The 27,069-nt window shown below is 48.2% G+C and overlaps 1 protein-coding gene across 1 annotated transcript in view; it reads right to left on the bottom strand.

The window, feature by feature from the left end:
• Nucleotides 1-27,069, bottom strand: part of MICAL3 (microtubule associated monooxygenase, calponin and LIM domain containing 3) — a 260,058-nt gene that overhangs the window by 121,502 nt on the left and 111,487 nt on the right. The window contains 4 exon segments of the mRNA XM_011984643.1: nucleotides 359-513; nucleotides 1,166-1,282; nucleotides 3,170-3,377; nucleotides 4,973-5,309. Coding sequence (XP_011840033.1) covers nucleotides 359-513; nucleotides 1,166-1,282; nucleotides 3,170-3,377; nucleotides 4,973-5,236 — 744 coding nt within the window. The 5' untranslated portion in view covers nucleotides 5,237-5,309.

The raw sequence follows: 27,069 nt of genomic DNA, 5'->3' as shown, positions 1-27,069 counted from the left end.
AGACCAGCTTAGGCAACATGGCGAAAACCCAATCTCTACAAAAAACATAAAAATTAGCTGGATATGGTGGCACGCGCCTGTAGTCCCACCTACTCAGGAGGCTGAGATGGGAGGATCGCTTGAGACCAGGCAGATCGAGGCTGCAGTGAACGTGCTCATACTATTGCACTCCAGCCTGGGCAAAAGAACGAGACCCTGTCTCAAAAATGAAATAATTAAATAAAATAAAAGCAGCGGCCCGAGTGCCAGCTGGCTAGAGGAAGGCAGGACCTGCCATTCCATCAGGGCAGGAAGCACACATTCAGGCTCTCAAAAGAGAGGACCCTGGTCACACACAGTCTCACCCCAGGGGTAGGACAGCATCCGCTTTCCCCTCTGCTATGAGTCAGGCAGAGGAGCACAGACCAATACCTTCCAAGGTGTTCCTCCGACCATCCCCACCGATGATCACTTCAAATTCATACTCTGACACAGGATGAGTCTTGGGGTGCACCAGTGCCCGCCAGCCTATCCCTGTGGACCAAAACCAAATAAATGGGGGTCACCACCCAGACCACATTCACAGCCAGGACCATCTCTAGATACCCAGTCATGTGAACTGCACAAAACCCTGGGCCAAAAACACTATGTGTAGAAGCAGTGGAGACAGAGGCTGGCCGCGGTGGCTCACGCCTCTAATCCCAGCACTTAGGGAGGCAGAGGCTGGCAGACTACTTGAGGCCAGGAGTTCAAGACCACCCTGGCCAGCATGGTGAAACCCTGTCTCTACTAAATATACCAAAATTAGCCAGGCGTGGTGGCGCGCGCCTGTAACCCCAGCTACTCTGGAGACCTACGCAGGAGAACTGCTCAGAGGTCACAGTGAGCCAAGACTGAGCTACCGCACTCCAGGCTGGGTGACAGAGTGAGACTCTCGTCTAAAAAAGAAAAAGCAGTGGGGACAAACTACAGAAGGAAAGAAGCCTTGCAGAGGGCCCACGAAGCCCTTCCCACCACATGTGCACCTGCGACATCGAAGGCTGCATCCAGGCCACGTCCCCACAGGCACAGGCTTTGGCTAGCTCTGGAAGCAGCCCTCAGGGGCCTTTGGTTTGCTCCCTCAATCTCATCTTCCTCATCCATCAACACCCTCTCACGCCTTCTTCACTCCTCCAGTATAACTTACGTTCATTCTCTTGGTCCTCAGGAGGTTGTATAAGTCCTTGGAATTCCACATTGACATGGATTTCAATGCCTAGGATCAAGGCTACTTTCAAAAGTATTAGTTGGAGCTGACGGATACCTGGGAGAAAACAGAGATGGTGTTGGTGGGAACACATGGAGAAGAGGGTATCCATCTGTGTCACGGCTCAGGCTCCCACCCCACCACCCACGCTCCCTTCATTCAGATTCCCAAAGCCTGCTGTAGCAGGAGACATTCCGAAGCCACACTCCGTAACTTCTTCCTTTCTTTAAGGCAAATATAACCCAGTGGAAAAGATGTTCTAGAGCAACACACAGGACACTCCTACCTCTTGGGTTCAGTGTTCTAAACAACCAAAAGCTTGGAGACAACACGGGATTGTGGCCTACAGGAGATCCCTTTCCATCTTTCCAATTCGGGGCTGCCATATTGGTGGCATCTCTGATCCTGCTAGGTCAGGAGGCAGAGGTGCACCCACAGGGTACAGCCCACAGTCAGATGCAGAGCTGCTGCATGACCTCCCTGCCCATGGGCGTCTCTTTCAGCCCATTCCCTGGTTGATCATCACACATCCTTACAAGGCAAGAAGGGAAATCATAATCCAACCAGATCCTTCTCCCATTCCCCCTGCCACTCCTGGTCTACAGCTGTGGAAACTGAGGCCAGAATGACTGACAATCCTGCTTATTTTCATAGTGAGACTGATTGATTTATTCAACGTCCATGAGCACCTGTAGGCACCAGACATGGCAGGGACTTAAGGTGTAGAGATAAAGATCTAGGCCCTGGTAGAAGACCCTCTCAACCCTAAGATGAATCTTGCCACAAATAAGGCAGACAAATCCACTGAGTTAATGACCCTTGGTCCTCTCTTAAGACCAAACTTAACTGGGTCTAATGTGCCAGGAGCAATGCAAACCCTCCTCACGTCATCTTGGTTGTTCTCCCCAGTTTACCACAGCCACCACCCTTCTGAGTTCCACTCCCAAAGACTTGTTAAACTCTGCACTAGCATAGTATTTTCGCAGAGAACTGTGGGTTCCAAGATGCTTTATAAACTACAGCCAACAGATGGGCACAGCGCTTCCTCTGCCAGTGGAATGTGGTGACTGCCAGCCAGCGTCTGATAAATTGGCACAGCTGATGCAAACAGCAAAAGGTTCCATGACTGAATGTGTTTACAGGACACATCTGGAGAAGCTCAGAACAAAGGCTCCTTGATAAAGCTTTCCTGAAAGCATTAATGATAATCAATAAAAAGCCTTCAGTTTCATAACGCACACTGTCTGTTCTGAATTGCTTTTCTGGCCACTTACAGTCAAACACCGCTGATTGCATTAACTTGTATTCATACCCTGTAGGATCTCAGAAAAGCACAGCCCCGGGCTGAGCTTGGAGGTGAGAAAAGTACAACAAGGGCTTGCAGACCACACAAGAACCACCTAACCAGAGGGATGCCATTATCCCCTTGCCATTAGCGGCCCGGCCAGGGCTCTGCTCCTTCTGCAAGCGTGGCTTTCCCCAGGACTCTGTCCCCACAGCACTTTGTTCTTATATTAGTAGAGCACGTATCAGGTCACAGCACAGACAGCTGCACGCCTGTGTACTTCTGCCACTGCAAGAAGGACCACCAGAGGGTCTGGGCCCAAACTGGTCATCGTTTCCCCAGTGCCTGGCCCCAGTGCCCATCCCGCAAACTGCAAGAGCTCAGTAAGAGTCCAAGACCTAACTTAGAAATCCTCAGGTCAAACCCCACAATTTCATAGGTTACCGATATGCTCACATTTAAGAGTCCTAAATTACAGAACCACTGCATAGCAGGTGTTTTTACTTCAAGATGAGTGCACTTACTACAAGAAAGACAGCAATGAGATTAGAAGAAATTTGGCGGCATATGAATTCCTCAGCTAATCCACCCATCTCTTTCTAATGAACACGTGTGCGAGGGGTAGGGTGGAACCTTACAGGAAAGCTAGTTTTACTTACTGATATGGTCGATGGCTCCGGCACAGAACTTGCCATAGAACTTCTTGGCACCCAGACCTCGTAGATCATGTATGGTGAATGGCCAGAGATGCAAGACGTTGTTGCGGGAGAAGGCATCTCGTTTCTCAATAACAACCACCTTGGCCCCCAGTAAGGATAAGTCGATGGCTGTACGGAGACCACAGGGGCCAGCCCCAATGATGAGACACTGAAAAACACAGCTGCTTTCAGGGCAGGCAGCACTTCCAACAAACAATTCTAAAGAAGTCTCATGATCGTATGATCATCACTCCCTAAAGCCCTGAAATAGGGCTATTCTCCCCACTGCCAAGAAACCTTCACACCTATGTGGGTCACAGCAGAACACCTGCCATGGCTGAAGAGAAGAGCTAGTGATCACCATGAATGGAGAAGACAGAACCATCAGTGCTAGACACAAGCCCGGCACCTGTTCACCTTGGACAGCCTGGAAGGCCCTTGATCTGCAGCATATTTAAGTGGCCATCATCTCAACAAACGATATGAAAATCAAATGCAATCTTACATCAACAGGAGAGGACCGTTTGGAAGGTTTCTAGGTCAGGCAGATTTCTGTCCAAAGAGTTACAGAGTCCTATGTACACAATCTCAAGCCTGCTGGAATGAATCTACCACACACATGATTCCCAGGAAGCAATTTTCAAGACAAAGTTTTATGTGCTGAAAAGAGTTCCAAAATCCCCATTTCTAGACTGAAAGTCCAGGAATACGATCTTGAAAATCCACACTCCAGAGAAGTACTCAGCAGGAGACTGGACACATATCTTAAGTAGTTTGCTCTGTGTGTGCAGAAGGAAAACGTGCAATGCTTTTGGCTTTGTTTTTCTCTTAGTAGAGTCCAGTACTCACTCATGAATGTCACACCTTCACAGTTCTTGAATTTTGCTGATGAATATCTACTCCAATGCAAATCCACTGGGGGTGGGGCTCTAGGTAACCCCTATTGCACAAATTAAAGCTCGTGAAAGAACATAACATAGCCATGAAGTCATCTGCAAATTTGTGTCCCTGCTAGCTTGTTCCAAACTTCTCACATTAGGTGTTCTTCTAAGGAGGGAAGTAGGAAATGTATCTCTCCATAGCCGCTTCCTTGCAGCTACCCCAACAAAGGCAAGTGCATAACTCAGGTCTTTGCCTGGGCCTACCTGCTTCGAGAAATAGGGCCTACCTATTTCTCCACGTGGTGAAGAAAGCAACAGAAATACTTTGGTTCACAAAGTCCCTGCTTATGAATCAAAACAGACCTTTGGAACATGGATGGGAAGAGGCTGGAAGCTTGTGGCAAATCCCAAGCTGGCAAATAGCATACCTTACCAGTTACTGAGTATGGAACGATGACTTTGGAAAGAGGACATGCCAAGAACCCCAAAGCCGTGTTCAGACAGGATACCAGTAGGGCTTGGCTACGTCCCTGCTAAGTGACCTGCATCCTCCGAACCACGTGAGGTTCAAAAGAGAGCTTTGGCAAAATAAAAAGTTCCCATGCCACTTGACTTTGGTTGTTCTTAAATACTTGAAACTCTGAACGTTCAGTATGTAAATACATGAAATACGCTTAAAATAGGGTCTGGGTCATGCAAGTCAAACAAAAAGAGGTAAGAGATCCACAAAGTTTCAACAGGTCAAGGCTTGATTTCCTGTGCTAGGTTGTGGCTAGACTTTGCCTGGTTCTCACTCAGCCTACCTCTAACTCAATCCTCCTCTTTGGCATCTGGATGAATCCTCATGTCAGTGACCCCAGGGCCCAACAGGATCAAAGCTTACCTTGGTGTTGGTGCATGCTTTTCCCTTTTTGTAGTCTTTGTGACTGCCCCGTTTGTCCAACTTCGCCCAGAGGGCTTTGGCTTTCCAGTAGTTAAGCTTGGACTTGAGCTTGTGATAGAAGGAGCGGTAGTCCTTTGGCTTCAGTTCCAGGTGGTCACAGAGCTCCTGGAAGGCCTTGAGGGTTCCCTTGCAGGTGGTGGCCTGGACAAACCGGTCAAAGAGGACATGAGCTGGGTTCATGGTCTCATGCTTCCTCTCCTCCATGCTGCCTCACTCTCAGCACTCCCAGAGGGGGCGGTGGGATGGCTGTGGGTCCACCTGACACTGGCACGTTAATCTGACAAAAAGAAAGAAAAAGACGGTTAGTATTTCTCTGTCTACAAACATTCTCCAGGAGACATACTCCTCTTCAAAGCAGAGTTCTCAAGTGTCGCAGTCATCCATCCACAAGTATGGACTGCACACCTGCAACACTCCAGGCACTACGAGACACTGGGGCTGGAAAGGTGAGCAGGATGGTTCTTGCTCTCAAGGATCTGATAGTCTAGGAGATGAGGCAGACACAGACACAGAATGCCTTGATGGACCGTACCAAGTGCCACTAAAGAGGGAGACACAAGGGGAGCTGGGAAACAGAGAAAGAGGATCTAAGTCACTATTGGTGGTGAAGCGGGGTCCCCACTGACGGTGAGCCTCTGAGAGGTGACAGCTGAGTCTCTCAGCATAAATGTTAGCCAGGCAGGGAAGAGGTGCAGGACATGGGAAAGTGACACAGGCAGGCCTGAGTGACTCATAGGGATCAAAGAGGCAAGGGTGACTCCCAGGTTTCCAGCTTAGGCCCCAGATTAAACGGAGACATCAGGCCAATGGATTAAAAATAGAAGCACTCCTTGGTGCCGGTGGAACAGCGAGCCACCTTCCCCACCTGCACCCACCGGCTCCTGTGAGTCTGCGGAATCGTTTTGGCGTCACATCTGGTGAATCCTCGCCACTGGAACTGTACTGGGAGGCAAAAGGACAAAGGACAAAACTAGAGAGTGGAGAGTGGGTCAGGGTGGCGAGGCAGGCGTGACCACAGGGCTGAGCCCACACAGCCAGACCCCAGCGGCATGACCCCGCTCAAAACCCGGGGTGAGCACTGTCACACCAACCCTTGGTTTCCCTGTGTGTAAGGCAAGTAGGTTAGACAGCACCCCTAAGACTCTTCACTTCCGAAGTTCTCCAAGGCTCCTGCTGAGAAATCCACATGCCCACAGCACTTGCTCCTGGTGCTCACATCACAACAGTCCAGCACAGGCACATCACCCATTTACCACGAGGCTGACCAACACAACTGGACTGGACTTTGCTCTGAAGATGTACCCTTGGGGTTGGGCGCAGACAGAGGAAGGGAGTGGTTGATGCACTGTGTTCAGGAGGCATGTAGAAGCAAGAAACTGCCCACTATTCAGCTGCAGGTGCTGCTGAAACCAACTCTCGGAAGACAGGCGCCATGTTCCAGAATGACACAGGAGAGGCCCTGAAGCTGTCACTTTGGGTAAGACACTGAGCAGCAGTGTGAAGTAGAAATGACATGCCACTTCTCTCTGCACCTCACCATGGTATCATGGGATTAAACCAAACCAAATGAGATGCATCTTAAGTTTCATGAGAGAAAGTCATAACTAAATACAAGGAACTGCCCTCTCCGCCTTATGTTTTCTATGTCAACAGACACAACACTCATCACATAATGTGGAGGATACGCTGCAGACAGAACACACTGGCTCAGCTTTTCGCTTCAAATATGTCACGTACTCAACAACTGCTCTTGGCTCTAGATATTAAAAACTACACCGTTGGCCCAGTGCGGTGGCTTATGCTTGTAATCCCAGCACTTTGGGAGGCCAAGGTGGGTGAATCACTTGAGGTCAGGAGTTCAAGACCAGCCTGGCCAACATGATGAAATCCTATCCCTACCAAAAAATACAAAAATTAGCAAGGCAGGGTGGTACACGCCTGTAATCCCAGCTACTCAGGAGGCTGAGGCATGAGAATTGCTTGAATTCGGGAGGCAGAGGTTGCAGTGAGCTGAGATTGTGCCACTGCACTCCAGCCTCAGCGACAGCATAAGACCCTGTCTCAAAAACAAAACAAAACAAAACAAATCCAGAAAAAACAATACACTGTTAACACATATAGCTTCTCCCAATAGCCACATGGCTAGGAGGCCAGCAAGAAATGGAGCTAACTAGAATTAACATTCAGTTTCCCCCAAAAAGAAAGGTTTTATTCTAGGTAGCAGAAAGAGAAGTACTTTACAGTTCCTAAAAAGGGCCCATTGTTTCTCTTACAAGTCAAGGCTTATCTTAGAAATGCCAGAAAGTCAAAAGATGGCTTGTAGGGCAGGAAAGAGCAGATGTGCTTATGCGAAGGCAGGAGAAACGGTGACAGCTGATAGCCCATGACTAGAAACAAAGGTCCCGCAGCATTTTCTACATCAGGGGCCCTCTTTGCCTCCTGACCTCTTTGTGGGGACTTTGGAGGCTTCACCTGCTCTTTGAGAAGCACACGGCACGGCACAGCACAATCCGGACCCTGTCTGTATGCTCTGCCTGCCTTCAGTCAACCTAAACACCAGAGTCACAGTGTTTGGTAAGCTTTGCATACACTGGGTCTCATCCACCGCTACCTCATGTCAAAGAAGAAAATGACTTTTCTTTGTTCCTAAACAGTAGCCACTTTCGACTCCTTGCCAGGATTCAGAGCGCTCAGAACCACGACATTCTTGCTGAAGTCAAGACATTAAAGATCCTGCAACCCGTAATTCCAAAACCCTTCCTGTCATAGCGCCTGCCTTGGCTTACACCTCCCTTGAAAGAGGGTCTTGGGCACTTATTTCCCAAGAAGAGTTCTTCCGTGTGAGCTAACAACCCCTTGGTTAGCTGTAACCCACTCGGTTTGAAATAATTCACTTCCGAAGAGCTGCTAACCACCATAAAGAACTTTCAAATCAAACCCCACTACAGAGGAATGCCTTCACTAATAACTGTCCCCAATCCTTCTGCTAGTGAAAAACACTTAAATTAACAGATGTCAGCCAGAGCCCCCAGAGAGCTGCAGAGCCAACCAGCAGGCAAGTATTAAGTCTCTGGCCGAAGAGATTTCGACCTGCAGGGCACTGGGGACAACAGATGAACAGAGGCAGGCTGGCTCCTGGAACAATGCGACCGGCACTCAAGGTAAGACAACACAAGATGAATTCCCTTGGGCTGCCTCACTTTTCCTGCTTTGCGGCTGAATGACTGCAGCGCAAAGACTCCTCCAGAGTGTGACAGCATTGCTCTGTGGCTCTGCTGGGCTGGGCCTGTCTCACTCTGCAAGGGGCTTACCCAGCATTCTCACTGGCTCTGACAACAGCCGGGAAGCACGGCGGAGCAGGGCTATTCCTGTTACCGCCCCCATTTCCCTCATTCCTGAAGGTCAAAGCCAGATCATGCTCCTCCTGGCCTGTCCTGCACCACCCTGTGTACAGTTCATAATCACAGGAACCTGTTGACCAGGAAACCTGGCAGGAAGGTGCCAGAAATCCCAGAAATTGAAAAGCCAAGGTGTGCAAGGAAGGGGTAGAGGAAGTGCGGAGCCGGGCAGGGGGGTTGCGGGGAGGAAGAGGAGGTGATGCCAGGTTTCCAGGCATCTGTGAGTCTCTGCCAGCTGACTCCAGCCTGCATGTTTTGTCCACGGCAGCTGACTGCTGACTCAGAAGCCCCGCATGGGCCTTGTCTGTGGAGGACGGCACTGCAGAGACGGCCTCTGAAGCACATGCAGGACACGGTTATGTTTCTATTTACAACAAGAGTTGAAGGCTGTCACTGACTTCTGGCTGGCTATGAGAACACTCAAATTTCTAGTTCTTAGAAGAGGTAGCTGGATGTTTCTGGGGGAGTAGAAAGGAGAATCATCTTTAAAAACAGAAAAAGAAAAAAACAAAACAACAAAATAAGAATGACACTTCGAGAGTACGGCATCAGAGTGAAGCTTCATTTTCTCCCTAACCAATGCACCATGAACATACCAGTGAACGTGCAAATCTCTGAATCTTACACAGCAATCTGTGAACTGCGCCTTCCCCTAGTCCATTCAGTCAGACATATGTCTCATCTAAATAGATCTTGAAAGCGGGTAGAAGGCCAGGTGCGATGGCTCATGCCTGTAATCCCAGCACTTTAGGAGGCCAAGGCAGGAAGATCACCTGAGCCCAGGAGTTCAAGACCAGCCTGGGCAACACAGTGAGATCCCATCTCTTTAAAAAATAAAAACCAAAAAAATTAGCTGGGTGTGGTGGCATTCGCCTGTGGTCCCACCTACATGGGAGGCTGAGGTGGGAGGATTGCTTGAGCCCAGGAGGTCAAGGCTGCAGTGAGCCATGATCATGCCAATGCACTCCAGCCTGGGAGACAGAGCAAGATCCTGTCTCAAAAACCAAAAAAAGAAAAAAGTAGGTGGAGAGGAACACTTGCTTTGGAACGCCATCAGGAGGAAGCTTAGATGAAAAATGCACTATGGATTTATATTTTCCCTCAGAAACCAGCACCCAAATTGCCAATATGCCCCAGGCGCCTGATCTGTCTTCCTGCAACACAGGCAACTTAGCATCATCATTTGAAAAGACTGTCCTTTTCGTATCAAGTAGTCTTAGTATCCTTGTCAAAAATCATTTGACCACAAGAGAGGTGCATGAGTCTGAGGCAGGAAGATTATTTGATCCTCCCAGGACCCTGAATCCAGCCTGGGCAATACAGCAAGACCCCATTTCTTAAAAAAAAAATCATTTGACCATATATGTTAGGGTATGTTTCTGGGGCCTCTATTGTATTTCCATTGGTTTATATGTCTGTGTTTATGCCAGTACCACACTGTTTAGTACAGCTTTATAGTAAGTTTTGAAATCAGGAAGCACGAGTCCTCTAGCTTTGGTCTCCTTTAGAAGGACTGTTTTGGCTATTCAGGGTCCCTTGAGATTCCATGTAAATTTTAGGATGGGTTTTTCTATTTCTTTTTTTTTTTTTGAGACAGAGTCTCACTCTGTCGCCCAGGCTGGAGTGCAGTGGTGCGATCTCCACTCACTGCAAGCTCCGCCTCCCGGGTTCACGCCATTCTCCTGCCTCAGCCTCCCAAGTAGCTGGTACTACAGGCGCCCGCCACCGCGCCCGGCTAATTTTTGTATTTTTAGTAGAGACAAGGTTTCACCAGGTTAGCCAGGGTGGTCCTGATCTCCTGACCTTATGATCCGCCCGTCTTGGCCTCCCAAAGTGTTGGGATTACAGGCGTGAGCCACCGTGCCTGGCCAAGGGTTTTTCTATTTCTACAAAAAAAAAAAAAAAAAAATCACTGGGATTTTGATAGGGATTATATTGAACGTGTATTGTTTGGGTAATTCTGACATCTTAACAATAGTAAGTCTTCCAACCCATAAGGATGAATTTGTTCTCATTTATCTTGTAATTTATTCCAGTGATGTTTTTTAGTTTTCATTGTACAAGGCTTTCACCTCCTTGGCGAATTCCTAAGTGTTTTATTATTTTTGATGCTACTGTAAACAGAATTATTTTCATCATTTCCTTTTCAGACTGTTCACTATTAGTATATAAAAATGTAACTGGCCGGGCACTGCAGCTCACACTTGTAATCCCAGCACTTTGGAAGGCTGAGGCGGGCAGATCACAAGGTCAGGAGATGGAGACCATCCTGGCTAACACGGTGAAACCCTGTCTCTACTAAAAATATAAAAAATTAGCCGGTGTGGTGGTGTGCACCTGTAGTCCCAGCTACTCAGGAGGCTGAGGCAGGAGAATGGCGTGAACCCGGGAGGCAGAGCTTGCAGTGAGCCGAGATCATGCCTCTGCACTCCAGCCTGGGTGACAGAGCGAGACTCCATCTCAGAAAAAAAAAAAAAAAAAGTAACTGATTTTTGTGTATTAACTTTGTATCCTGCTACTTTGCTGAATTATGTATTAGCCTTGAACAGGTTTTTTTTGGTGGAATCTGTAGGATTTTCTACACATAAGATCATATCATCTACAAATGGAGATAACTGTCTTCCTTTCCAATATAGATGCCTTTTAATTTCTTTTTTTGGCCTAATTGCTCTGGATAGAACTTCAGTACTATGTTGGATAGAAGAGGCAAAAGTGGGCATCTTTGTCTTGTTACTGATCATAAGAGGAAAAGCTTTTTGTCTCTCACTGTTGAATATGACACGTGCCGTGGTTTTTCACATACGGCTTTTACTAGGCGAAAGTAGTTTTCTTCCATTCCTAGTCTGGTGAGTGTTTCTATCATGAGAAGGTATTGAATCCACATGTATTGCATCCTGGGATCTATCCTGACTCTCCATCCTTTTTATCATCAAGCTGACACTCGGCAGGATGGAGAGAAAACATGAAGCCAGCTCCTCCCCCCACCACTGTGCCCTCTCCCTCTCCTGCCTGTCACTCACCCGGCTGCACTCCTCATCTGCTCCTGCCACTCTGCAAGGACATTATTTAAATGTCTCTCTCCTCCACTAACTGTGAACTTCTTAGGGTAGGGACTGGGTCTCTGCGCTATAACCCGACTTGGAGTAGAAATAGGTCATGTTTCTGTGGAGGTGATGAGGGTAGGATGGAGCCCAGCAGCTCCGTACTTGAAGGACCAGTCCTGGGGAAAGCACTAGCCTGGCCTGCGTGGCTGCAGAAGGTGAAGGAGAAATGGACACATGTTAGAGAGAGACTTCCAATGTGCTACCAAAAAGCGGTATCCAGGAGTGCACAGTCAACCTGGGCGGGCAGTGACAGTCTATGAAGAACACACACAAGAGTGTGGCACTTTTCTCATGACCCGCACTCTGCTGGGCTGCGTGTGGACCACCCCTCTCTAGAGGCATCTGAGAAGAGCTGGGCCCAGATAACCTCTGGGTTCTCTTCCAAGTCCCTAATCCGGCAGGACCATATGGTCCTAACCCTTATGTTGTATCTTTTCTAATTTTTCATTTCTATTCTTTGCTAACAACCTATTTCTTCATGAAAACCAAGTTAAGAACATCTACGCAACTGAGAAATGAAGTGAGTTAGAAGTGAGCTGACCTCTGCCTTGCAGTTCTGTCACCCCAAACACACATTAAAGTGTCTGAATCACAACGAGGCACCAAATAAACATCATCACCGATGATGATGTCAGTTCACATTCAAAGTAACCCCCAAAACAAGTAATGAAGAAGAATGCCTGAGGCCCACCATTCAGTCTCCTCATCTGTAAAACAAAAATCACAGGATTCTGTAGGAAGTAAGGTAATGAATGTAGAATGTTTATCCGTGCCAGGAACAGAGCAAGGCCCAACCAACACTAGCCCTGTTATCGTCTAGCAGTTTATCAATAAACCCCAGCAATGAAAGTGTATACTCAGTCTATATGACGGAACAACAGGGTTCAGATGGTTTTGTTTTCTGAAGGAAAGAAAAATGGTTTGGAACTTTCTCTGCTCCATTATCACTCTTCCCCTCTCCCTCCATCTGCTCTAGAAAGCGTGAGAATGGCACTGGGTGGGCGGGGGGCAGGGGGGAGGCCTAAAGGAGTAGGATCTGTGTAACTCCTGCCAAACTGTAGTGTTAAACATGACAGAAGATACTGAGTCGTTACTACTTGGTGTACATCTGCGCCTATGGCACCTTTGCCACCATCCCGCGAGGCAGCATGTACGACCTCCATTCTGCAGGTGGGGCAAGTGCAGCTGAAAGAAGGTGAAAGGTCACAAAGCAAGAAGGAGGCAGTGCAGGTATGTTTTGGGTCCAGACTTGTCCAGTTGAGCGCCTAAGTCCTTAGCCATTATGAAAAACCACCTGAGAATACAGCTTGAGAAGTAAAAGTTCATGAGAATGCATGCCTCCAGTCCCTAACCACCCGAGAGCAGGAACTTGCCTGCCAGGAAGATAGCTGCCCAGCTAGCAATGGATATGCAGTTTCAAGTAAATTTAGCAAGGACACACAATACAGGATTATTTTTCTCCTCATGATTTATCACTGCATCTGCTCCTTTGAAATGGAGCCCTTTCCAAATGGCAGTGAGAGCAGTCTGGTTTCACAGTAATTCTTCTCACGGGCTGCCAAAAGGCAAAGCAACTAAAACAGTGCTAACACGGTCCGGATCAGTCAGCGTTCTGCAGCAGGCTCCTGCACCCCAGCCATCAGCAACACCTATGAGGAGTCAATTACAAAACATTTTCCAACCACCTAATACCACTCCATCTACTGTAGGAGCCTGGGGAAGGGCAGAAGGTGGACCTCAACCTGCCCACTGTCAACAACAGTACAGATCAAAAGACCAACACCTTCCTGACCCACCAATCCAAGAACCCTACTCTCAGGGGTGAGGAAAGGCCTCCGGGTGGGGAGAAAGCCTCACTGAGGATGTGGGGAAACACAACTAAAGGAGAATCCCAAGAAAAAGCTGTTCTCCTCAAGGGCCGGATTCCAATCTATTAGGTTGGTGCAGAAGTCAGTGCAGTTACTTTTGCCATTACTTTTAACGGCAAAAACCGCACTGACTTTTGCACCAACCCAATACTCTGCTGAGCACCACGTACCCAGTTCCAGGTACACAGCAGGTGCTCAATAAGGTTCTGCTGATTAAAGGGCTTCCCAGTCACCTACACTTGTGCAGACCCAGGAAGCTGGCTGGTCGGTAGGCCGCACAGCGCAACCGCCAGGCCACGGCACACAGGGGCTCAGAGAGGGCCAAGGCTCCAGCAGTCCGAAGGGAGAGAAATACCTCACAAGATGACTGGAGAACTTGCGGAAAACAGGCAAGGTCTCACCAAGGCACTCAGTTAGGTCGTTTCCTTCCTCTCCCGGGACAGAGCCCGCAGCTAAGGCTTTCTAACACTGGCCCAAAACACAGCTGGCAGGAGACTAACCTGGAACAGAATCTGGGGTTTCTCAGATGTCTCGCCTACCTGTCATCACTGCCACAGAACCACAAAATACACTGCAGTCAAGGCTCAGCACCATCTGCAAGGTCATCTAGGCCCACCAGCCATCCCACACCTGCCTATCGATGACATGTCAACAGCACCAAGCTGAGCAGCTTGCAATCAATGTTCATTCCTCAAGGATTCCATTTCTGTGTAGAAGACCAAAATAGGCCAGGTGTGGTGGCTCATGCCTGTAATCCTAGCCCTTTGGGAGTGTGAAGCAGGAGGACTGCTTTAGGAGGAGTTCAAAACCAGCCTGGGCAACATAGCAAGACCCTCATCTCTACAAAAAATTAAAAAATTAGCTGGGCATAGGGACACACACCTGTCGTCCCAGCTACCCAGGAGGTCGAGGCTGCAGTGAGCCATGGTTGCGCCACTGCATTCCAGCCTGGGGACGGAGCGACACAGTCTCAAACAAACAAACAAACAAAGAAAAAACCATAAACAAAAACACCATTTCTCTTCCGCCATGGTTCTGTTTCTCCACCTTCTTGGCATTATTCCACAAGCTTCTATCGGTAATCAATGTCTATGCCCATCTCATCTGCCTTCCCTCCAATGACAGTGAGCAACATCTGGCACGTCTAGCTGAAGCCAGCTTCCGCCTGTGCTTCTGACCTTGTCCCCGTTCTTACTCAAGCATGCTGCCTCCCGCACTGGTCCCTTCCCTGCGGTGATCCTCCCTCACCCCACTCAACTGTCTTCGGCAAGGACACGCCTTTCAACACTCAGTCCAGATCCCACCCACTCCAACTAACATTCTCTGCTCCCCTTGACAGTAAAACTCGCTGAAAGAATTGTCAATGCTTTGTTCACAACTTTCTCTTCTCCCACTATCTTTGAACCTCCAACAAGTAGACCTTGTCCTCAGCCCTCCACAGAAATGCCTCATCAAGTTCATGAATGACCTCTATGCTGTCCAATCCAACGATCAGTTCTCAACCCGTTTTCCTCAACCTGTCTGCAGCACAAGTCACAGCTCACCCCCACACAACCCCACCAGCCTCCAGGACAAGGGGACACTACCCTCTGGGTCCGGCTGTGGCCTCATAGCCCCTCTCTGCATCCTTTGCTGGTCCCAGACCCATCCCAAGCCTCTGCATGTTGAAATGGCCCTGGAATCAACTCAGTCTTTGATCTCTTTTGAAATTACATCTCCTTCTACATCAGTGGCTTTTAAACTGTGATCTACAGTCAAAAAAAAAAAAAGTCTCGTACTGTGATCTGGGACACAGCTCTCTTTTTACATAAATTTAATTTTAAAAACGTTTCATAGGACAAAATTCCCCCATCAGTCGACATAAAAGTAAACATTTTACAACAACCCTTACTACTGAGATACTGTTTTCAATTCTATTTCATTTTTTGAAAATGGCGGTGCCCACTGTACTGACTTCGTGACCCACCGAGACACAACCCCCTGTGAAAGCTATGCCCTGGGGGATCCTCCCTCCCGTAGCTTCATCTACACAGTAGCGATAACTAAAGGTGCCTTAGTATTTATTTCCTCTCTCGTGAACTTGTACAACCAATCGCTTGTGCGACATTTCTACCTGGACGTTTGACAGGCATCTCTAACTTGAAGCACTGGAGGCCCCACTCCCGATGCCGCTCGCCAGAGCCTGTTCCTTCCCTAGTGTTCTGCGTCTTGGTAAACAGCACCGCCAGATACCCAGAAGCTCCACCCAAAACCTTACCCCCGTCTGCCTTTCTGTCACAACCCACAGTTCGTTCTTCAGAAAATTCTGTGTTCTGCCTTCAAATACAGCCAAACCCAACCACTTCTCACCATGTTTTCTCTGTCATCTTCATCGAGACACCACCAGCTCTCACTTGCTCATTGCATGAGCCTCCCCTACTTCTGCTCCTCCAAACCCACCCTCCAGAATATTCCACAAAGCAGCCAGAGCATCCATTTAAAACATGTATCAGACACGTCGACTGCCGCACCTCAGCCCCAGGTCAGGTCCTGCCACTCTCCCCAGCACTCCTTAGGCCCAGCCAGACGGCCTCTCTCCTGCTCACCAAGGCCTCCCTGGGCGGGGCTGCCCTGGCCAGTCATGCAGAGTGCCCCTCGCTCTTCAGGTCTTGGCTCACCTTATCAGAGAGAGCTCTGCTGACCACACCCAGGAAAGAACGCCCTGCCCCTGCCCGTCACTCTCGACCCGCATCCTGTGGACACTGTGTACAAAGCATGTCCCTTCCCTCTATCTCCCCTGGCAGAAGTAAACCCAGCTATGAGAAGGGAGTGGAGCATGAGCATACAGTGACTCCAGAGCCTTCTCCTGCTGAGGTGCCCGTCCACAGCCTGCCATCCGCCCGGATACACCTGCTTTGTCCTCAAGGACAAATCAGAAGTTGGTAAACTGTCTTCACTAAATTTCCTCAGCCGATTCAGCCATGACTTCCCATCTCAGCCAGCATAAAAGCAAATATAAAATAGTGGCCTACAAGGCCCTATAAACGTGTCATAAACATTTTGGTCTCAGGACTCCTTTACACACTTCAGAGCTACGGAGGACCGGAGTTCGAGACTGCAGGGAATTACGATCATGCCACTGCACTCTAGCCTGGGGGACAGAGCGAGACTGTCTCTGAAAAAAAAAAATTAGTGAGGACCCAAAGAGCTATCAATATTTACTATATGTAAAATTAAACCTGAGACAAAATGTCAACATTAATTCACTTTAAAATAACAATTAACATACCTTATGAAAAAAAATTACTTTCCAAGACAGAAATTTAGTGAGAAGAGTGACAGCATTCTACATTTCTGCAAATCTCTTTAATGTCTGGCAGCCAGATTCTCCCACCTGCTCTGTCTGCAGCAGCAGCACATATCGCGCAGCCTCTAGAGAAGCCCACTGTACACACCTGGGCAAACAAGGGCGGGAAATGCACATAATAGCACTCAGTATTATTACAAAAACAGTTCCGACCTCATGGAGCCCCCATGAGACCTGCGCCCATACACATGCCTTCCCTCTGTTGCCTCCTTTCCTGCTACCAGCCTCTCCCATCCCCACCAGCCGCAATGGCCTCCCCATGTTCCCCACCTACCAGATACCCTCTCACCTCCGCCTTCGCATCTGCAGCTCCTTTTGTCTAAAAATGCTCTTCCCTCCAATCCATTCACTCAAAAAATATTACTGAGCATCTATTATGGCCCGAGCACTCTTCTATGCTCCAGAAATAACAGCAGTGAACAGAGAAAACAAGCTCTGACTTCCAGGCCACGAACCTTCTACTAATGCAGCTGACACATATATTCAAACGCCAGCTTCTCAATGTGGACTTCCCTGGCCACACTGTTTAAACCTGCTCATCCTCTTTCCCTGGTTTTCTCCAAAGCACTTACCACAATTTGACACACTCCAAATGTTTTTGTTTTTTGTGGGGTTTTTTGTTTTGTTTTTGTTTTTGTTTTTGTTTTGAGACAGGCTCACTCTGTCACCCAGCCTGGAGTGCAGTGGCATAATCATAGCTCAGTGCAGCTTCCTGGGCTCAGGTGATTCTCCTGCCTCAGCCTCCTGAGTCACTGGGACCACAGGCGCACACCACCAAGCATAGCTAATTGTTTTTTATTTGTAAAGATGGGGTCTCACTATGTTGCCCAGGCTAGTCTCGAACTCCTAGACTTCAAGCAATCCTTTTGCCTCGGCCTGCCACTGGGATTACAGGTGTAAGCCACCACACCCAGCCTCTAAATGTTATTTACTTACAATCTATCTTTCTGCTACAATGTAAATTCTGGAAGGGTGAGGATTTTTGCCATTTTGTTCACTGTTGTGTCCTTGCACCTGGAACAGTCCCTGGACCACAACAGGTGGTGCACAGTGAGGGCCACTTGATGAACAAACGGCTAGGTATACGAACTTCTCCAGGCAGAACTGAGTTAGGATATGAGACAGAAGTCGTATCAAATGAAAATGAACTGTGTGCTTTCAGGCAGTGTTACCAGGCTGGGAATCACAAAGATTGGGAACCCTTCAAGGGGAGTCCAGATGGCTTCTGCCCAGCGGGGTAGGGGCTCCCCTGGAGACCTGCCCTTTTTCCATGACCACAACCGGCCCTGGACATGGCTCACACAGGCTCTGCCCAGCAGGCCCTACACCCAGCTCAGGACCTGTTCTTGCCAGCAGGAGAAGAGAGCCTGTCAGAAGCCAGGACCTGGAGGCAGCTTTGTTTCAACAGCCAAACACTTTCAGTGTAACTGTCCCCTATAAAAAAAAACTGGTTTCGAGAAAAGAGCTGCGGTATCAGTGTCAGCAAATGCTATGGAACAGGCCCAGCCCACTTCCCCAGAGACGAGTAGGACCCATAATATTTCTGATTCCAAGTTACCTGTATGGCTAACATCTGCACGAGAAAGCCACGAAGCTGCCACAAGCCCAGGTGTCAGACAAGGCAACATTTCTTCGTCTGAGGCAGGAGGACACAGGACTCAATGGATACTTGCTGGGCGGCGACGAGGAGACTGCCCAGTGAGAGGGAGAGCTGCACACGTGAAACGCCAGCCTCAGGAGTAGAATAGGGGTGGGACAAAAGCATATTTTCTGCAAGTCCCCACAGTGAGGACTGATGTGGCCGTACCTGCCCCGTCATCTCCACACACAGGTGGGGCCCCAATACTGCCTTCTACAATACCCCCACTGGTTCCTCCACCCCATCCCCACCCTCCTAATAACCCTCTTCCGGTCATCTTTTCACTCCCTCTCCAATCTGGCCTCTGTCTCCAACACTCCACTGACGGTGACGGTGGCTTTCAAGCCAGGCAGGCTCAGATGCGTTCCAGTCCTATCTGGCTAGCTCCCTGGCTGCAGCGCTTCCTGGAACCCGCCCTCCCCTGGCTGTGCTCTGCCTCCTGCTTCTGCCCACTCTCCTCGCCGGCCTCCAGTCTCTCAGCTGCAATTCTTTCATCTGCCGCTCTCGTAAAATTGGATGGCCCTTGATTTTTATCATTCTGACCTTGCTCTGGAGATCCAAAGCTACTAAACATCTCCACTTAGCCATCCACAGGTGCCTCCCACCAAGGAAGTCTACCTACCACACATGGAGTCAAACCCGCCACCCACCAAATGGAAATCTGGGGTCATCTCAGACCCTTCTCTGTTCTCCACTCCTCAACCCAACCTGTTGATTCTAACTTTACAACGTTCATCTCCCTACCATGATCCTGGCGGAAGCCCTGAGATTCCTAGTGTGAAAGGAAAATAAATCTCGGGGCCCCAAACTCACCAAGCCAAAGGGAAAGCCCGAGCTGGGAAGTGTCATGCAAACCCACCTTCCATTCTGGTTCCTGAATAAGATGACTACAAAGACGACTCCCTCACATTTTGCCCACAGGGAAATTCCTTGTGGGTGCCAAAATCTTTACCCTAAAGCATTTCTGTCAAAATTCACCATGGCAATGTGAGTTGACAGCTTATCTTCACAGGTGCGGGGACATAAGACAGAACTCAAAGTCACCCCTCTGCCTACCTGTGACAAATGCATATCTGTTTCCTCTGCTCTACTGTCTACGTTATCTCATGTAAAAATGCAGATTCAGAGTCAAAGGCATCGATGACTATTTTTCCCTTCCCTCAACATGAAAACTGCGTATTTCTCAGTATCCCACTTTCTCCCTTAAATACTGAAGCTCTCAAAATCATCTCCGGAGAAAGGCATAGACCCGTCTCCTGGGCATGCATCCTTAACTCTGGCAAATCAACCTCTTAAAATGACTGAGACTTGAGACTTATCTTGGTCATTTTCCTTGATTGACACCAGCTGGGACTAGCGCAGCTGCCCCTTAATCTTTGTGTGTGTGTGCGCTCTGTTGCCCAGGCTGGAGTGTAATGGCGTGATCTCAGCTCACTGCAACCTCTGCCTCCAGGGTTCAAGTGATTCTCCTGTCTCAGCCTCCCTAGTAGCTGGGATTACAGGCGTGTGCGACCACACCTGGATAATTTTCATATTTTTAGTAGAGATGGGATTTCACCATGTTGGCCAGGCTGGTCTCGAACTCTTGGCCTCAACTGATGCACTCACTTCGGCCTTCCAAAGTGCTGGGATACAGGTGTGAGCCACCGCGCACGGCCAATTGCCCCTTAATCTAAACTTGCTCCAAAACATACTCCAGGAGTGCCAGAAGGGTCTTTCGTAGGAGCCAACGTGACCCGTTGCTGCCTCCGCTGACACTAGGAAACAATCCAAACCCTCAGCAAGGCTCAAAAAGCCAACCTCTCTCACTACTATTAATAGATGCAACCCATTCTCTCAGGTTCCCGGTATGCACCACGCTCTTAGGCGTTCCTCACCTCCGCCGCCTCCGCACCTTTGCCTACAATGTCCCTCCTGCGCTGGAGACTGCAGCTCGCATTCTGGACTTCACTAAAGTGACCCCGCCCACCCCGGCCCCAGGCAACCAATCACCTTTTCCTCTGTGTTCCCTCCCACCTGGGTGCGTGCCTCCCCTTCAACACTCCTCACTTGCTCTGGAATTAAGTCCAGGTCTGCCTACCCCTTTGTGTTTGGGTCTGGCTAGGTAGAGGAATTCAGGTTCATGCTTGCACGTAGTACAGATGCGGGCAGACGCCAAGAAAGAAGGGAAAAGATAAACAGAAGGCTCACCTGGGCCACAACATCTAATGTCACAGAACTACACAAAAGGAGAAAGGGCATTTGCATGATGATTAATTTGTTACTAACTTGTTACAATTTAGGCGGTATAAGAAGGACCAGGAAGCAGCCAAAGTTGAGTTCCCTAAGGCATGTCTGAATGGCTCCTGATTGTGAACAGGACTGCTGTTTTCCGTTCACATTCCAGGATGATCCTTACCTTTTTCAGACACTAAGTCACTGGTATTGTGATGTTGAAGCTTCCAAGAATTAGACTGGCTGAAGGGAAGGCTCATGCCCCACAGGCTTCTTAGAGATGCAAATGGCTCGGGAAGGAAGAAAACCAGGTTCAAGTGTATGCACCAGGGCGCAGCATGGTGAGCACAGGAGGGTCTTTATTCTCCAGTAAGGTAGCTGTGCATGCTCAAACCCAAGCACAGAAAGGAATGGGGAACCAGGGCTAGCCAGCTCCAAGGCCATAGTTTTCTTCCTGTTTTCATGGAGAAAATCTCTTGTTCTTTCCAAAGCAGAAATAAATCTAGACAACCGACCCTAAACCAGCTCAGTGGAATGTGTTTTCCCTTGAAATTAGCTTAAAAGAGGATGGGACTTAGGCACAATTAATCAGTGGATCAAATGCTTCTCCAAGTCAAACCTCTCCCTCTGCTGATGGCCACTGACCTCTGAGATCACTCCCCCAGCTACATCCCTCACCACACCACCTCCACGGGAAGGAGACGCATTTGGTTGGAAATGAAACATTCAGAGAAAGTGAGTCACAAGCTTACTTTCTTCTGCTCAAGGAATACTGCAAATTCCCCAAGCTACACTCAGGCAGGGTCTTGAAAGTTGACAGCCCACAACTTCTCCCCACTTATGCATCTCTGGCTCTAGGGGTGACCCTACCTTGTCCAGGGCATATAGAACTATAGCCAAAACTGTGGTTTCTTTTCTCCCAAAAACCAGTTGCCAAAAACCAACTGCCATGATCTCTTTGGACTCCAAAATTCCAACTGCTCTGGGCTCCAAGCCAGCAATCTACCACATTTTTTTTTTTTTTCTACAGAAGACTTATTAATCTTTACTCAATTCAGCACCAATAAGATTAGCCAGTGTAGAGCCAGAGGGGCCTACCGGCTCCATTCCACATCTACCGTGGCCTAAGACCTGATGGCCAAACGGCCCAGGCCACCTTCCGGTCCCTGCTGGGGCCAAGTGGCAGTCTCAGGTTCTGAGCTGGGCTTTACCCACCCCTTGGTTTTCTAAAGCACTTGTCTGTCTAGTTTGCTACAGGCATAGGACTCATTGGCCTGCTGGCTCTGGGATACATATTCTTTGGCTTGCTCCAAGGACTGAAACCTAAAATCTGAAGTGTTCCCTAAGGGATATTAGAAAGTGTTACTGCTGTGACCCTCTTGCCAACTGTGGCTTCCACAAGTCTAACTCCAGGGAAGCCATCTGTATTAGTCCATTCTCACCCTGCTAATAAAGACATATCTGAGACTGGGTAATTTATAAGGAAAGAGGTTTAATTGACTCATAGTTCAGTATGGCTGGGGAGGACTCAAGGAACTTATGATCATGGTGGAAGGGGAAGCAAACACATCCTTCTTCACACGGCAGCAACAAGGAGAAGTGCACAGCGAAGGGGGAGCAAAGCCCCTTACAAAACCATCAGATCCAATGAGAACTCAGTATCACAAGAAAAGCATCGAGGTAACGGCCTCCATGATTCAATTACCTCCCACCAGGTCCTTCCCACAACTCGTGGGGAATATGGGAGCTACAATTTAGTATGAGATTTGGGTGGGAACACAGCCAAACTATATCACCATCCTTATGGGAATGCCACCAAAGGACACCGTCAGCCCTCTCACAAATCCTGGACAGCTCTCTGTCTGCAGCCAAGCACCACAGACTCCAACTCACCAGGGCACAGCCAGCAGATCAGGCGCGTCTCACCCCCTCAGACCAGTTCGGGCACACATTAAATATACCACCTTGAGAAATACCACTCACTGGGGCAAGGAAAAGCCAATGTACTCTGTTCAACTTAAATAAATATTTGATATAGATACAGGTTGTAAATCCCAAATTGGAAATATTCCAAAATCTGAATGTTTCTGAGCATCAACATGACACTCAAAGGAAACAATGGGGCATTTCTGATTGCAGATTTTCAAATTAGGGATGCTCAACTGGTAGGTACAGTGCAAATATTCTAAAATCTGAAAAAAATATGAAATCCAAAACACATCTGATCCCAAGCATTTCAGAAGAGATACTCAACCTGTGCTAAACACCATGGACATAAAGACTTTGTTAAAGGGCTTTAATTAAGCAACCCTGTATTTCAGAAGACATCCAACCAGAAGCCCCAGAGCATCTCAAGCCACAGTGTGAGAACAGCAGGTATTTCATAAGTATTGCTGCAGGATGACATAGTAACATGCCCACAATAGCTCCAGTGCTCTGACCTTCCTTCCTCAGGGCAACTCAACCCACCGCTCACAGTAAGCTTCCATCCCTGTTGGCAACAGCAAATCAGTGTATTAGCAAACTGGTATGTGACAAGAGCTGGCACACGGCAGTGGGGGCAGACAAGACCTTCGCCATCATGGAGGCTACTACTCTTGAAGAGAAGATCACAAACAATCAAATACTGAAACAACCTTGCCTTCTACCACTACAATCCAATGCATAAAAGGCATTTGGGACGAGGGCAGGGAAAGTGTGTCACCTGATTTCCAATCACCTAGATACTTTTAGGAAGAAAGCAGTAGAAAGAGGGTAAAAAGTTAGACAGCATAGACAACTGAAATCATTCTTTAACCACAGGTGCAACCTCCTCTCCTACTTCAAATGAAGTTTCCCCAAAATTCCCCGCTTGCCCTGTGAAATGGTTTGGATGTCTGCCCCTCCAAATCTCATGTTAAAATGTGTTTCCCAGTGCTGGAGGTGGGGCCCGGTAGGAGGTGAATGAATCATGGGAGTGGATCCCTGATGAGCAGTTTAGCGCCATCCTTGGTGATAAGTGAGTTCTTGCTCAGTTCACATCTGGCTGTTTAAAAGCCTGGGACCTCGCCCTCTTGCTCTCGCCAGGTGACATGGTAGTTCCTCATCACCTTCCGCCATGATTGGAAGCTTCCTGAGGCCTCATCAGAAGCAGATGGTGGCACCATGCTTCCTGTACAGCCTGCAGAACCATGAGCCAATTAAACTGCTATTCTTTATAAATTACCCATCTCAGGTATTTCTTTATAACAACACAACAACGGCCTAACACACCCTGCAAACTGGGTGTCAACAGAGCAATGAAACTGACCAAATAGCAACGGGGCGGGAAGAGCCATGGGATCCGAATAAGCCACAAACTGGATATTGGGCTCCGGATCCTGGAGAGCTACCCTCTGGCCAGAAACCAAAATGGGCTTTTCTCATTCCTGGTAAATATTCCAACCACGCTAGGTGCCGAGCACCTGGGAGAGCAAGGGCAGGGGAGCAAGGGGAGGAGAGCCAGGTGAGAGCCACAAGCTGTACCAAGTTCCTGACTTCAGGACCTCTGGAGGGCTCGGCCAGGAAGCCAAAGGACTCAGAGCAGGGCTTCTGGCTCCCCCAAAAGCACCACCAGGCTAGAAAAACATACTGTTCTCAGGACTGGAGGGCATGTTTTTCTATACCACTTGATTGCGGTATAACTTACAGACAATAAGATTCACCCGTTTTCAGTGTACAATCAGTGATTTTTAGTAAATTTGCCAACTTGTGCAACCATCACCACAATCTAGTATCAGAATATCTCTATCACCCTGGAAGGGATATTTAATATCTCCCAAACCTGAAGACGATTATGATTCAGTCAGTTTTACGAGGAATGTGAAAAAAGAGGTTGATATCTACCTGTTGTTGCTGCCCATTCAGCAACACGAAGGGAGCTCAGAGCAGGCAGGAAGCTGAGGAGGTCACAGCTATCCTGCCTCTGCCTGAAGAGCATTCAACTGGGCTTGGCTGGAGGACCTGGAAACCTAAACTTTTTTTTTTTTTTTAAGTAACTCTTGTTGAGAATAGTGCTCCCCAAGCTAAAATGAAGAAGCCGTTCATCTGTCCATGTTTTCCCGGCACCCCTCCTTCCACAGTGCCGGAACGGTACTACCGCACAAATCTCTCTTCACCATGACAGATCTCAGCACTACAGCCAAGGAACCAAACACGTTTCAGTTAAATCCTCAAACAGGCACTGTCCCTTCCTCCCGGGTGCTTTCAAAAATACTGTATAAAACGACGGGTTGTGAGTCCCAAACCCAAAAATCTTCTAAATCACTGATCAAAGAAATAAAATTTGTGAAAAAAAATGTTTTGACCTTGGAAAACATAAATGCACAGGCATTTTAATTGATGGTATCCATGGGACTGTAAGGTCTTACCGATGTCTTTCATCCTGACCTTGATGCTGGTCAAAGCTCTCAATTTTTCTTCATATGCAGAACATTAGCAAAGATTCAATAAAGGGACAGTGGAATCAACAAAGCAGAAATGGTTAGAAGACTAAAGGTCTACAACTTCCCGATACACAGTCCAACTCAGAGAGGAACACCCTTCCCTAGGCCCATTTCACCATCCTCAACCTTGGCATTCCAGGACGTCTGTGCCCTCCCAACAACAGCCTGGCTTGGAAAAGGAATATCCCAAGGGAGAAGTGTGAATCTGTAGAGTAACCAAAAAGCCAACAGAGAACGAAGGATTATACAGCTGAACTCTCCTGCCCTGGTTTCTCTCTGCATGCTCCTCTGGCTTTTTACGCCACTTTCTAAGTAGAGAGGGCATTCAGGGCTCTGTCCTTGGCCCTCTTTCTTTCCATTTCGTTCCAGTGCCATCGTTGTAACTGTGCCCTGGACATCTCCATCAGAATATGCCAGGGCGCCTCCAACTCAGGTTACTCAAAACAGAACCCCATCTTCCCTCCCAAACTTATGTCTCTCCCTGAATCACAATTCTAGTAAAACTGTCTACCTAAGTCAGAACGCCAGGTGTTGGCCTCCACACCACCCTCACTTCCCACTGCAAAAGGCTGGGGACGCGGCGTGCAGGCGACTGTACCATGCTAAACATGGTAGGGACACAGTGCAGTGCAGGGTATGTTCACATTTGCTCTTCCTAAATTCCTCGCCCATTTATTCCTTCCTTTCTAACGTCACTGCATTGGACTTCATTGTCTACACCTGGACTCCTGCAATAGTCTCCTAAATGTAGACCCTTCCTCAAGGTAATTTTGGTTTATTTTCTTAACGTGTTAAGCTATATACAATATAAAAGTTGTTTCTAACCATTTTTAATGGCACAATTCACTGGTATTAAATCTATTCACAATGTTGCACAACCATCGCCACTGTCTGTCTTCAGAACTTTTTTGTCATCCCCAACAGAAACTCTGTACCCATTAAACACTGGCTCCCCATTTCCCCCTTCCTCAGCCCATGGTGATCACCATCCTACTCTGGCTCTATGAATCTGTCTACTCTAGGTACCTCACATAAGTAGGATCATGTGTTTGTCCCTCTGTGTCTGGCTTATTTCACTTAGTATAAGGGTTTCAAGGTTCATCCACATTGTAACATATACCATGACCTCATTCCTTTTCATGGCTGAATAATAATTCCATTGTAGTCCACACTGCATTTACTTTTTCCATTCACCCATCAATGGAGAGCTGAGCTGTTTCTACCTTTGATTACTGTGCATAAGCCTGCCGTGAACATGGGGTGTAACACAAATACACCCTGCTCAAGTGTGCAATTCCCATACTATGTTTCTTCCAAAGTGATCTTTCTAAACAAATCTACTTAAGCCACCCCTTGCTTACACTTTGAAAGACACCATTTTCCTGCCAGGCTAAGCTTGGGGTTGCAGGTCCTGCTTCACCTCCACCCTCATCACCTTAACCTCCCAACACCCCTGTGCTCAGCCCCTGACGTCTGCCTGCTGCTCCAGGAACACCCATGTTCTTTCCGGCACGGTTTGTTTTCACAACCTAGAACACACGTTCCCCGCCTGTGCACACACTTCTCTGAACCTCTGCTTGTCCTCTGAGCTGCTTCGGTCTTCTCTGAACTAAGGCAGATAACGAACATGAGCCTACTCATCCATCAGGGCATTAGGGTCACATCTCCAAGCCCTTCCCAGAACAACTCTGCCCTGCCCTTCTTCCTACACACAGATCTTACCTCTGCTCTCCAAGCACCTCCTACCAGGTGCTGGGCTCCTAGAAGACAGGAAGTGTCTCTCCGTCTGGCTTCTATTCCCAGCATTTAGCAGTGCCAGACCCCCAACACACACTCAGATCTTTAGGGAGTGAATTAAAGGTTTGGCTTCTGCGTGTATACTCTGAGCACTCGACATAAATTGGGGTTTTATTTACATGTATCTTGCCATAGTTTACTATATGCAGCATATATGCAGTGGGTGAACACATTCACGTTACTATACACAGCACATATGCAGAGGGTG

The sequence above is a fragment of the Mandrillus leucophaeus genome, unplaced genomic scaffold (assembly GCF_000951045.1).
Source record: "Mandrillus leucophaeus isolate KB7577 unplaced genomic scaffold, Mleu.le_1.0 Scaffold270, whole genome shotgun sequence".
Lineage (NCBI taxonomy): Eukaryota > Metazoa > Chordata > Mammalia > Primates > Cercopithecidae > Mandrillus > Mandrillus leucophaeus.
Note: the sequence above shows the minus strand (reverse complement) of the source record. Positions and strands in the feature narration are given on the sequence as shown.